The sequence below is a fragment of the Lobosporangium transversale genome (assembly GCF_002105155.1).
Source record: "Lobosporangium transversale strain NRRL 3116 chromosome Unknown BCR41scaffold_51, whole genome shotgun sequence".
Lineage (NCBI taxonomy): Eukaryota > Fungi > Mortierellomycota > Mortierellomycetes > Mortierellales > Mortierellaceae > Lobosporangium > Lobosporangium transversale.
The window spans coordinates 127,360-140,226 of record NW_019029029.1 but is presented as its reverse complement, the minus strand read 5'-3'; the positions used below and the strand labels follow the sequence as shown (position 1 = coordinate 140,226).

Genomic DNA, 12,867 nt, shown 5'->3' with positions numbered 1-12,867 from the left:
CAGTTGAAGACGTTGGAGGTATTTGAGCAGGTGTCTGGTGTAGATGCAATGCAGACTTGAGGAACGTAGCAAGGGCATTCATGGCGAAATGAGAAATGATGTAGACAGAAACAACAGACAGTGTTTGTTTGCCTTGCTCTCATTTGCTCTCTCCCTATGCAGTTCTGTACGAGGGAAGGATACTTTTGTCCGCCTGACAAACCCCCCTCTCTCCATTACACACAAGGAATCTTTCATTTTCACAAATGAGTAATGAATTACCTTAGAGTGTTGTAATGGCCCTTGAACAATTTCTTTTAAGCTAGATCTCTACTCCTCTTATCCTTCCCACACTCTCTCGCTCTGTTGCTCTGCTCCATCCTCCTTGACATTGTCTCCTTGATTCCTAAATCCCGACTATTATCCACTTACATTAACATACACATATGGTACAGGCACAAATCCGTTCTAGACACGTCCAGGACATTACAAAGCCTTTAGTAAATCCTACCCAGGATGATCGCAGTATAGAAATTACAACAGCCATTGATTCAATTGATACCAGTCAGGAGATTGAGCGTTGGGATGATGCGTTTGATCTAGATGAACCTCATGCACTAGAGCATCTTTTTGATCAGCTTCGCCGTCACCTTCCTCGCTCACCACTTTCAGATAATTCTGACCAGGGCGACTACTTCCAACTTGACGTATCGTCAAGGTCTGTAACGGCACTTCAGCAGCAGCAGCTTCAACATCTACAGTCACTCACACCTCCAACCACACCAGGCAGTAGACCCAGCAATTCTCTTCAATTAACCTCACGTCGTAGAACTTCGTTTCCCACCTATACTCATGCTCTACCCTCCCCTCCTACTACTACCACTGCTACGACACTCATGTCTTCTAGGAGCATCCTGGCCAGCCGTGGAAGCGACAGTGGAACTAGCCACAACTCTTTTCAGCGCCTCGTTGACTCAACAGCAGAAGCATGCATTAGCACTGGTCTCAATTTTATGAGCAGCAATAGCTTTGTCAATGGTAAAACAGATGCAGCGGGAGGAAACCATGGACCTACACCCGCGTCTAGCGCACGCGGAACAGTTCTTTGTGTGACCGACACCAGCTCTGACAAAGGGCTATCGAAGAAAAAGCTATCCATGCCCTCTTCGACATCATCATCGCCTGCATCCTCAACGTCATCTACACCTAGTGCTATCTCAACATCCTTTACAGCTCCCTCCACTGTAGTCACCACCAGAGGGTTGCTGTTACAGACAGACAAAGACAAGAGGAAAGATAAGAGCCATGATGAAAACCCTTCGGTGTCAATAAAGGCGATGACGACCATCACACAGGAGATGATGCAATCCAATCTTCCTGCATACACGGGGATTATCACTCGCATCAATCCCATCAATCCTATTAAACGCGTGGCAGCATGGGTCGACGACTTGGAGGACTTGGAGGTGCCTGAGGGGGAGTTGAATTTTAACCATGTGCGTTCTATACTCGAAAAGTCTTCATCAACCGTGGTTGAAGCACTGGAGTCTGCTGACAGCTGGGACACTGACAGTGAAAACTCCGCATCTCGAAGTGATGACTTCTTCAGCGCAGGAATGCAGCTAAAATCTTTACCGTTATCTAGTATCGCCCCGCAAATCAGAGCGGATCCTGCAGCGCCGCCAATGAATAGCCTTCGTAGATCCGGTGACAGCGGTAATACGCGGAGTCGAAACATTCGATCGAATGTAATGAGTGAACCAGACACTATTGAAACACTTGATGATGATTTTGATTTCCCAGAGGATTTCGGGTCTCTTAGGCTCCATACGGAGGCACGAAGATATGAAAGAAACTCAACTTCAGCTGAGAGTAGTCTTCTCAAAAGACAGTCATCCTTGTTGCAGTGGCAGGACTCTGGATCAGACATGGATGAGTTTGATTTTAGTACGCCTCTGGATAACGACAGCGTTTCGAGTATTGCTTCGCTCTCTAAAGACAGTATAGATGATGAGAGCTTTTTGGATGGGATCATCTTTCCTGAGGCTATGGAGAGTCTGCAACTGGTTACTAATCGTCCTTATCGTCCAGAGACAGAGCCATCTATTTTTGGAAAGGAATCATATTTTCTGGAGGATCAAGATGACTTCTGGGATGGACTAGATATTGGCGGTGATGATGCATTCAACCGTAAGAATTGGAACAAAAATGTTATTGTGCGAGCCGTGCCGTTAGGGCGAGAAAGGAGCGGTTCACGCGTTCAACGTGAAGTAGTGCCTTTGAAAGATTTTGTAGCACTACCATCTAGAATTCCACGTCTCTGTCGTGCGCCTGGCGATACTTCACGGCCTGTTACGCCGGCGCCAAGCCTCTCTCGAATGCACTCCACCCAATTTGAATTACCTTTGCGGAATCTCAAATCAAAATCATCACTTCCGCGATTGAAACGTACGAGTGTTTCCAAGAGGGATGGAGGAGCTAGATCGTCGCTAATTTTCCTTGGCTCTGATGCAGTATTGGCATCGAGTGATGTTAGTAGCACATACTCTTCCCCTCTTGCTTCTCGAGCTCCAACCCCGACAATATCCAATATCCCAGCCAGTAAGAGAAACTCACTCTTACAAAATAAGGATGGTTTTCCAACCTTCAAAAGATCATCACTAGCCATACGCTCTGTTAGCTTCAATGAACCAACTGAAGCGCCACAACAGGAAGAACCAATGCCTACAACGTCATTAGTTCTTTCGCCACCATCTTCATTGCCTCCAATTGAAGCGAAAGCAGCAGCAAGCTCTCGAAGTAATAGTAAAGGGTTCCCTAGTCTTCGGATGCTTGTCAAGAAGTTAGATTTCGCGCGGCCGCGGTTTTCAACGAGAGGATTAATTCCTGTTTTCGAGCCTGCTGCGCCTCCCAAAATAACATGCTCGGCTGAACAGCCCCACTTCACAAACCATGAAGACGAATCAAGGGCAAAGGCCTCGAAGGTTCCTCATTCCCGATCATCTTCCTACACAGACTGGAGCTCTATTCTCGCATCTACAGAGACAACCAGGGAAAGTCGCTCACCTTCAAGGGCGGGTTTAGTTTCACTGGGGGGTATCTCAGAAGTCTCAACTACGGATATTGGAGAGTCAGTTACGCCTGTTGCCGCCACAGATAGGTTTTCACGCCGCTTATTCTTGAAGCGCTCACCGAAGCATAGCATGTTTGGAGATGGCTCAGAGCTTGATCGCTTTGACAACCTTCCAACGTATGGACCGCAGGAATTGTATGAGGACGAGAGAGCACGAGTAACAGTGCTTGCAGCACAAGCTCGAAGGCAGTCGACAGACAGAGTAGCAGCATGGTTGCGAAAGCCTCAATCAATTGCCAATTTTAAGGATGTTAATAAGACCGAAGGTAACCACTTTTTTTTTTTTTTTTTTTTTTTTCTTATCAGCAAATACTGGCATTTAATGTTTATATTGACATCATTCTTCTTTCATTGTCTTTCTTTTTTATTACTATTATTATATGACTCTCACATCTCGCAGCAAAGACAAACGAGCAACCTGACTCAAATTCATTATCCAAAATTCGTAAATCTAAATCGATTCGCAGATCCCTATTTGATATTTTTGGGCAGAATACTGGAGCGGACCAACTCAAGGTACAGCTTATAGCTTAGACAGGAAAAGAAAAATAATGAAAAACATTTTGGAGCATTATTGGAAGGCATCATGATATAAGAAAAAAAAAGCTAAGTAGTACCTATTCAATACGTTTCATCTACATAGGACAAAGAAGAAAAGGGAAAAAGTCAACGGAAGAGGCGTAAAATGTCGAATGGTCCAACCTTGATCCGAGATTTGTCTCAATCCCGAGTGCGCAAGGTCTCTGGAATGATCTATAACCCCAAAGACAAGATGTGGGATGGCAATGATGATATTTTGGACGATTTTGAGGATGATCAAAATACATCAACCCCTCATGATGCTATTGCTCCTGTTTCACCATCATCCCATTCCTATTTACCAGCCCCGTCTCTTCTAGGCGTCAATCGGCCTGCTTTGATTTCGAATATGAGCCAGTACACGAAACAACGAACACAGGTTGCGGGGAAAATGATCTTTGATCCTACAAAGATGTGTTGGGTTGTTAATCCAGAGTATATTTCTCGTAGACTTCGACAGAAACAAACAAATTATTCTCAACGCTCACTAGATGAGGCTTGGGGAGATGAGCCCGATATCTTTGCAGGCCTGAGCGATAGCGACCTAAGCCAAGGGGAGCAAGAAGGTGATGATGACCGAGGACAGGATCGTGAGGATGCTCCTCGTGCCAGTGTAGGACGAAGCAAAAGCCATCGCTTACTATCAAGGCCTTCCTTTCGACGATATCCAACTCAGGAGCGTCTTGAAGAGGGAGGGCATTTGAGACCCTGCCCTGAGACCATGAATTCAGCTCTCGCAAACGAGCCTGTGAATTCACGACCAACCTCCGTTGTTATTCATTCTATCGTCTCAAAATCCAGCCGAAAGAGTTTAAATGGCACACATTCTAATGGCTATTCAAATGGTATGAGTGGTGGGGGTTACAGTAGTCGAGGTGAATTTGAAGTTGGAGTAGAATTTGATATCACGGACGCTTTCCTCGAGCAGTGCATTGCCGCTGAATCCCAGCATCGTAAAGATGCAGGCAAGTTCTTTGCATTGCCATGCACACCTGCCGTTGCGGAACCAAATCCCATACCTTCTGGCCCTCTGTCTAAGATGCGATCATCCAAAGTTCTTTCTTTAGGAAAACGATCAAGCAAACCAAAGACTCCTGATTGCTTAAAGGAGAATGAAGAAACAAACGGCAATCATCCAGATATGACACAGAAAGGAAGAAAGGGCAAAGAAAAGGCGGATGATAGCCTCCCGGGCACAGAGAGAACTTCTGATTGTGTGATTATCCAGAATAACAAAATGGAGAAAAATACGGACAAGTCGTTAACCCCATTTCAACCCAAGAAACCCGTATTGTCGTGGCCACCTCGTAACAAATCAAAGTCTAGATCCATTATTGCTTATCTTCAAGACGAGCAGAACACACAGGGGAGCCCAGGGCAAATTGAAAGCTCGAGCAATCAGAAATCATCAACCTGGAAAAGGATAAAGGGCTCTTCAGCCAATTCTTCTAGCGAAAATAGTACTCGTGTTGCTTGTAAAGACAAGAGCAAGGGTAAGAGCAAGGACAAAAACAAGGACAAGAGTAGAAAGAGCTTTGGACGTGTAGGCCTCCTCCCTTTCGCCTCGACTTACTCATCCACATCCTCTGCTGCTCCTGCTGCGGCCACACTTGCAGCTCGTGGCCGAGGAGGTCCTGATGACGTGCATTTTCATCGACTCCCATCAAAGCACGATTCTATATGTGGCACATTATCATTTTCAGCAACGCTAGCAGTTGCACGTAGAGGCCCTTTGTCGCATGACAGGCGAAGAATTGGAAATCATACATTTGATCCAGTGAATACCCACAAACGAACTGATGGTGATGGAGATGAGGAGGGTTCTCTAAAGGAGAATATATCTCCTGATGCGGACCAAGTTGACGAAGATGATGACTGGATTGAACGAGGCTATAGGGTGATGTCCAGAGCAAGGGGCCGTCCGCCATTGTTTCAAAGGACAGAGTTGTTACAGGAATTTGAACGCCATACAGGCCAACGATACCAATAGTCTACCTTCAGCAACAGAATTTTAAGACGAGATGCTACTTATATTTTTTTATTACATGTCGTTGATGATGCCCACCTATTCCAAGATCACTTTATGCTTGACCTTGGTGAAAACAAGGTAACATGCCTAATATAGAAAGGGAAGTGTGAGATATCAGAGAGAGCCCATAGGTAGCTACAAGTGATAGAAAGTTTAGGATATATCATAAACAATAACAACTTACATGTACAATTGGAAGATGCTCGGAAGGTATTTCGTCGTCTGGAGTACAAACCTCTTCTTTATAATCATCCAAACATGTGATTTTACGGCGATCTTTTTGATATCCATCTGGTACCGCTTCAACTGAAGATTGAGCAGAATAGCAGGCGAGAACAATAAAGTAGTCAGCGATCTAATAATGTGTTTGTAACCACAATGGCAGTGAAGATCAGCTGGATCTATTAACATACCAAGTTCCTTCAGCTTCAAACAGTCCTCCCCTACGACCCGAATGATATCCTCCAATATTAGCATGCCAAGGGGAATTAATTTTCCCTTTTCGGTCCTGATATCCTGTGTTCCTACAATAAACACCCCACTAATAGGCAAATTGGCTAGAGCATTCATTGCCAAGTGCATGATGGTAGTACGATATGTTGAAACCTCATGCGACTTGAGACTAGGTCCTGGTATATGGGCAATAAGATGCAATGCAGTCTCCGCCGGTGGTGGATAACAGGGTGCGTCCTTTGCAATCTTAATTTGATGGCCCACATCGTCCGAAGTCTCACTCAATTCTGTAATCAAGCCCTACTCCGTTTGATGCCAAGATCAAAAAAAGAAGATTTGAACTTGTGTTACAATAATAATAAAAGAAGCACCAAGGATCATTGGTAACCACTTACCAAGGCGAGTAGCATTCTGTTGTTTTCTTGAATTTGGTTGAGCCGATCTCGCTCATAAGATACCATTTCCTCCTCCTTGGGTGGAAGATGCTCTATCATCAGAGGCGATAGGCATTCAACATATCAATGTGTGACTATAGGAATACTTCCATTTTTGTATAAAGAATAGACATACAAAGGGGACCTACCCACTGTTTGTTCTGTCCACAGTTCGATCGGGGTCTCCTCAGCATTATTCATCTTGAACTCTAGCTTGAATTCTTTCCAATTTGCATCGTTCTTCCCAAATCGCTCCACCTATTTTCCCCAAACGCCATCGGATTTCAATCCCACGTAATCGAAATGCTTAAGTCCAATATACTTATGTTTAATGAACACCAATTCACCAATTTTACATGAATATTAAGATTTTGCTTACCATTCTAGAGACACATAACGTTGGGAAGTCGAACTCCTTTGTCGGTTTAAAAGTCCATACAGAGCCCATCACTACGCTCTTACGCTCTATTGGGCAACTAGGGATGGCCCTGTCGATGCTTTTAATATTGACGTTCCCGAGTAACGTATAGTCTAAAGATATTGTTTGTCGCATCAGCGTTTGCACCCACTATTTTATTTTTTTATTTTTTACTTTTTTGTATCAATGGGGCCTTTTTTTTTACCTGGTTCCAAGATCATAGTGTCAACCTCTTCCTTTGGCACCTTTCGTAATGTGGCTATAAACTCATGCGTAAAACACAGAAAGTCGAATTGAACACAGAGATAGGTACCTAAACCGAACATGGCACAGTATCGCTGGCGTTTCACAATCAGCTCCTCGAGCTCGAAGCCTTCATTGATGTATTCACGGATCAATTGGAAGCTGACAGGTATATAGAAACAGTGTTCACGATTGTCTCCTATGCCTAGGGTACAACGACGACCCATTTTCAAAAGCCGATAGGTTTCTCGAATAACTGAAGTCATCTCACGCTGAAATTCCAATGCGTTTCCGTAACGAGAAAGGTCGCCTTCAGAAAAAAAAAATCGCTCATGAGTGATTGTCAACAGATTTTTTTTTTTTTTTTTTTTTTTTTTTTTGGGGGGGGGGGCCTTACCATCAATGTGCGTAGAGTATGCAACACAATCCTTATACGGGGGATGAGAAAGGACATGATCAAAGCTTTCGTTTTCAAAAAGTGGTCCAACGAGTTTTCGTGAGTCTCCTTGTAAGATAGTCGGGCGATGCTCAGCTCTGAAAGTCCCGTTTGGGGGGATAGCAAAAGAGCAGTTCCTAATTGAAAGCGTGATTGCTGCCTGCAGAGGCATAACAATTTTAATAAACCAACCCCCCCCCAAAAAAAAAAAAAAAAAAAAAAAAAAAAAAAATATATATATATTTATATATATATAAGCTTGAATTCATGACATAAAGGTATTTCGCTGAGGCAAGCATCCGTCATCGGAGAGGATATCGTACTGGATTAATATCAACAGCTGTGCAGCTAATTAGGTATTCGTATTGAGCTTGTAAATATAGAATATAGTGGGGAGCCATCCATTATTTACACATCTCTATATGCGAATCATTGCTAAGCATACGACTTACCATCGTCCTAAGAGGAAACATTCGATGGCGTCTGTCCCACGGCCAAGGAAATTGGAAAGGATCTTCTCATTTGGTCTTGTGTACTTGGTTACCGCTCTAGAATTCAGTAGGGCAAAGTGTCATTTAAAAGCAACTGTAAGGCTAAAGGGCTGAGATAAAAGAAAAGAAGAGAAAAGGTACCTTCGCACAGTTTGAGGAAGCCAAGTCCCATGGTAGTCGGTACCAGAATGCGTAGCCCCTATTATCAAGATCTCAGTGTTAAAACAATGACTGATTCTGCATGTGATTAACGCTGAACATGCATCATTCAGTGGTGTTTATGATATCCTACATCGAGGCGCACGGCCTGGGATGTCATAATAGGTTGTATCAATTGGGAGGGAATACAGTTGATTTTCGGCTGGTCCATAGGAGTCAAGATATACGGCCTGCGAAGATGAATGGTCGAAGCGTTCCGCTGATACAGCCGTACGGGTCAAATAAGGACTATGGGAATAGTCTTCTGCAGATGTCGCGTACGTTCCAACGCCACGATGGCTAGTCTCCGATGCTGAAGACACGCTGATCGATAGCGTAGATGTAGGAATCCCGGAGCTACCTTCGATACAGAGCGGAGGTTGCATTGGCACCTCATTCAAAGGCCCGGCCAGGAAACAATCCTCACACATTAGCACGCCATTATACCCTAGAGAGAAAGAGAGAAAAAGAGATTGTATGGATTAAGCAGTAACCATCAATAAAACAACAAAATTTCCGAATACGATCTTCACTAACCTTTTCTCCATTTGTTGGAAGTGGGAGACCAGCAATATGAACAGACCATTCGAGAAATACTTTTCATTTTAGGTTTATAGCTTGTTGTCTTCTTTTTGGTTGCTGTCATTTCATCCTGCTCCAAGACTTGCGCGGACTCTCTTTCAACCTGCTCGTTATACATGATCTCGAGGGCTAGCAGATAGTTACAGAAGCATAGCTCTTAGTACTTATGTACGGAAGAAAAACTCTTTTATTTGAATTGGGATACTTACATGTGGTTCGAAAATCCTCTTTAGGATGTTCATGGCAAACATTATCAGCAGAGAAACACTTTTTTTTTTTAATGAAAAAACAAAAAAAAAAAAAAAAAAAAAAAAAAAAAAAAAAAAAGAGAGTATAAAAGTCAATATAGCATGCCATCAAAGAGCAGATAGTGCTCAGCAATTTGTCAGGTATCATACCTCCTGGCACAAATCATAGGTCTGAAAGTAATCGTCACTACATTTAACGCATGTTTTCCAAGGATTGACTCCAAGGATTTTTGCGCATTTATCGCAGCTGAATGTCTCATCATAAGCGTCTGTATAATAATGTAGGTCAGAGAACATGTCGCTTAATAAATTAATATTGGAAATATACAATAAAAAAGACTGAAAACGCACTAAAGCATCATACCTCGCCGCAGAATATCCTTCTCATGTTGTGAACACCAAAATATCACGCCATCTTCAAAATGGGACATAGGCTTGCCTGTGCAAGGGACATGAAAGCTTTTGCCACATTTAGGATCAAAACATCCAATGGTCGCACCCTTCTCCCTGCAGGCGGAACATCTCTACAAAGGAGGGTAAAATAAATAAGTAAGCATTCGCTTAAAGGAAGCACTGAACTACCACTTGTTTTTTTGTATAGAAACCACCTTAGTACTACATACCACTGTTCGACCGCGCCGCATTGCTACCGAAACATTATACCAAGAACCATCCTTTCCTTGAATAACCTCAGGTGAGTGGCGGGCGCAGATATCATGGGCCCAAAAGCGCTTCTTCTTTGTAATTCCATACCGATTCGTGGATGCTAATAAAAATGGATATGGTCCAATAAAGTGGCTTCTGGATACCCCATCGTCATTACAGAATGCACACACTTTGCGTCCTCTCCACTGATCAATATAGACAAGGCTCTGATTGCTTTCCAAACCTATCGAGCCTCCGGTATGCGTGGCTGACGCTGCCAAGGGATTGGGGAGATCGGCTTCATTGAATTCCAAATCCAAAAAGTCTTGCTCAAAACGAGTAATGATGCCGCCCTTAACAGGATGCACGCCACGTGGCCCCACAATAACTTTAGTGGCAAATGACGATCGAGGATGGTCGTGAGTTTCTGGGAATGCGTTGGAAAAACACCATAGGCAGAGGTTGAAGGGCTTTCGCGTAGTATCGGGCATCTTGGCTTCTACTTCGCAATACATACAATAAATGCTATAGGAATAGTGAATTTTAGGAGGTTAGAGATAAAAACAGGTATAGTGCTGTTTATAAAGTATATTTTATGAACACACCGAAATTGGCTGATTTTCACTTGACATTGAACGCAATGGACCTGGATTACGCTGGGCTCCGACGATAGGGAACTCATTGTGGCCTCACCCTTAGGATCTGAGGAAGCAGAATGCTGTCCGCTCATGCCCTCTTCTTTTTGGTTTGAAGAGATCAAGCAACCCGGGCTTTCCTTAACCTTGTTTAATTTGGTGTTCAATTTAGTAGGTTCAATAGTGCCTTGGTCTGTTTGTGCTGGCTGATTCTGCTCTAGAGAGGGATCGTAACGCAGCCTTTCGCTGTTGATGTCGATCCACTCATTGAAAAATTCTTGATAACCCTCATAATGGACAAGAACTCGACTATTTCTGACATCGCGAATGATTCCAGTTAACCAGTCCATCTGTCTATCACGAGCTCTGATCCTTGTCCCTGGTACCATTTTGCGCCTTAAGAAAGAAATGTGGTCTTCGGCCAAAAGCCTTTTACGCTTCTTCGTGCGGGTAAGACTTCTTAATGTTTGAAATATCTTTCGTTTGTCAGTCGAATTTTCATCGTCACTTAGGTTGGGATCGCTAATAACTTTTGGAAAACGAGAGCCTTTCCTCTTCTTTGTGGCTTTTTGTTGAGCTTTTACAGCGCCATGATTTTTGCCCGTGGTCGCTGTTTCAATATGACCTGCTTCATTGAAAGTGATTCCGAGAACATTCGAAGCGTTTGAGACCCCAAGGATTCTTGTCGAGAGAGGAACAAATCGCCGTTGCTTTGCAAACTTGCGCATTGACAATGCTCTCTCCAATTTCTTCTTGCGGACCTCATACTTATTGTTCAATGCATTACTCCTATCTGCTTCGTTGTAGACGATCTGGCGCTCAAAAAGGAACAAGGGAGTACTAGACATATTCCGCATTGCTAGCCGCCGTGCTTCCTGCAATTCCTGTGCGTCTTTCTTAACAACGGATTCGATAGGATGATCGAGCCTTGTGCCTAGTCGAGCTTCCAATATGTTTGCAAAACGATCCCTCGTCCTTTTAAATGTTCTTTGCAGAGGCTCATTGTCATCATTACAAGTGCTGTTTCCATCATCCTCGTTGCTACTACTGCTGCACTCTTTGCCATCTTTTTTTGCTTGATCGTCTTCTTTAAGTGGTGACGGTGTTTTTTTTTTTTTTTTTCTTCGTTTGCGGTGCTCTGCAAGATCAAAGCTCTCTGGGGAGTACTCTACGACCCGATTGATGACCAGTCCTGTGTCTAAGACTCGATGAATGACGCTTAAGATTGCCTGCTCCTCGTCCTGATAAACGAATTCTGTTACTTCCATTGGTAGCAGACCTAAATGTATAGGATTTCCAAGTGTTTTGGGTGACGGGCACGTCAGGGCCTTGCAGTGTTCGTTGTTGTCCTCTTGCTCAAGACTTCCAATATCTAGGCTCTTGTAATGGGCACTATCCACTTCTTTTGGGCTTCCCATTGATAGTGGTGTGGACGACGGATCTGAAAGTTCATCGCTGCTGAATGAAATGCTACTTAGGCTACTAGTAGTAATATTTGCATCCCCATAGTTCATTGTTGTCTGATCATGCTCTGATAACCCCATGTCTGAAGTTAGGGTGGGGAACTCGAAAACAGAGGACTGGACTGACAATGTTGCAAACTGATCTTCTAGGTTTGTGAACCCTTCTCTCTGTACTGCTGATTGATCTAACGACAATTTAAACTTGCGCTGTGCCGCTGAGGATTTTCGTTTCTCGACACTAACATTCATAATCCAACGTTGATTTTAGGGTCTCCATTATACGAAGATAGCAATGATTTGTAAAAAAAAAAAAAGATTCATACCATGTAGTCATATTGTCCTGCGATTGGACTTTTCTTTGAGTAGCTGGCGGCATTAACATTTCTCGATTAGACGTGCCATCTTGTCTGGTCAAAGGCACTAGAGAGGCTGGGATAGGAGCGCTAATATTGAACTCATTTTTGTTCTTTTGGACAGGATAGCACGTAGGCATTGATGAAGCTGTCTTTGTCAATGGATCGCAGAATCTTTTTGATTGTTTAGCTTTGACGGATACTCTTGATCTATCCAAGGCTGGTTCGACTGACGATATCTGGCCAGCTGGGTCAGTGAAAAGGCTCAATAGGGCATCATCCTTAGTTGAAAGAGTCTTACGACTGCCGGGCTGCAATACCTTTTTTCCATACTTTTTTGTGACGAATGTCGGACCCATTCCAACAGTTGAGCGAACATTAGCATTTGAGGAAGCCTCTTTTGAAGGCGGATGAAGCGCTGGGGAATGATTGCTTAATTCACCCATAGTACTTTCTTTTTCTAGCTCATATAACATGGTTTCTCTTTGCTTGGTTTCCTCTTCTGTCAACACCTTAAGTCGCCTGCTGTCAGAGGCAATCCACTCATC

General features: G+C 43.6%; 2 protein-coding genes across 2 annotated transcripts; one reads left to right on the top strand and one right to left on the bottom strand.

Annotated features, from left to right (window-relative positions):
- The first annotated feature begins 332 nt into the window (after nucleotides 1-332).
- Nucleotides 333-5,797, top strand: BCR41DRAFT_361885 (hypothetical protein). The gene is made up of 3 exons (XM_022025625.1): nucleotides 333-3,378; nucleotides 3,513-3,628; nucleotides 3,756-5,797. Exons 1-3 carry the CDS (start codon nucleotides 426-428, stop codon nucleotides 5,679-5,681), a joined length of 4,995 nt encoding a protein of 1,664 aa, XP_021877009.1. The 5' UTR covers nucleotides 333-425; the 3' UTR covers nucleotides 5,682-5,797.
- BCR41DRAFT_361883 (hypothetical protein) lies at nucleotides 5,719-11,602 on the bottom strand. The gene is made up of 18 exons (XM_022025624.1): nucleotides 10,474-11,602; nucleotides 9,847-10,393; nucleotides 9,588-9,747; nucleotides 9,374-9,492; nucleotides 9,185-9,242; nucleotides 8,931-9,104; nucleotides 8,488-8,841; nucleotides 8,337-8,394; nucleotides 8,157-8,252; nucleotides 8,028-8,052; nucleotides 7,666-7,864; nucleotides 7,231-7,578; nucleotides 6,987-7,138; nucleotides 6,757-6,865; nucleotides 6,569-6,660; nucleotides 6,134-6,473; nucleotides 5,905-6,026; nucleotides 5,719-5,807 (listed from the first exon to the last, which is right to left on the bottom strand). The coding sequence occupies exons 1-18, from the start codon at nucleotides 11,358-11,360 to the stop codon at nucleotides 5,757-5,759; spliced, it is 3,891 nt and encodes a 1,296-aa protein (XP_021877008.1). The 5' UTR covers nucleotides 11,361-11,602; the 3' UTR covers nucleotides 5,719-5,756.
- Between the last annotated feature and the right edge of the window lie 1,265 nt (nucleotides 11,603-12,867).

What these genes read in the sequence shown, in the direction of transcription:
- BCR41DRAFT_361885 (XM_022025625.1), top strand. Translation starts at nt 426, where the DNA reads ATGGTACAGGCACAAATCCGTTCTAGACACGTCCAGGACATTACAAAG. An exon ending in GGATGTTAATAAGACCGAAG is followed by an intron (nt 3,379 to 3,512) that starts GTAACCACTTTT and finishes CACATCTCGCAG; the next exon opens with CAAAGACAAACGAGCAACCT. An exon ending in CTGGAGCGGACCAACTCAAG is followed by an intron (nt 3,629 to 3,755) that starts GTACAGCTTATA and finishes TCATCTACATAG; the next exon opens with GACAAAGAAGAAAAGGGAAA.
- BCR41DRAFT_361883 (XM_022025624.1), bottom strand. Translation starts at nt 11,360, where the DNA reads ATGCGGAATATGTCTAGTACTCCCTTGTTCCTTTTTGAGCGCCAGATC. An exon ending in TGCGGCGCGGTCGAACAGTG is followed by an intron (nt 9,748 to 9,846) that starts GTATGTAGTACT and finishes CCTCCTTTGTAG; the next exon opens with AGATGTTCCGCCTGCAGGGA. An exon ending in CCCAGGCCGTGCGCCTCGAT is followed by an intron (nt 8,395 to 8,487) that starts GTAGGATATCAT and finishes TCTTGATAATAG; the next exon opens with GGGCTACGCATTCTGGTACC.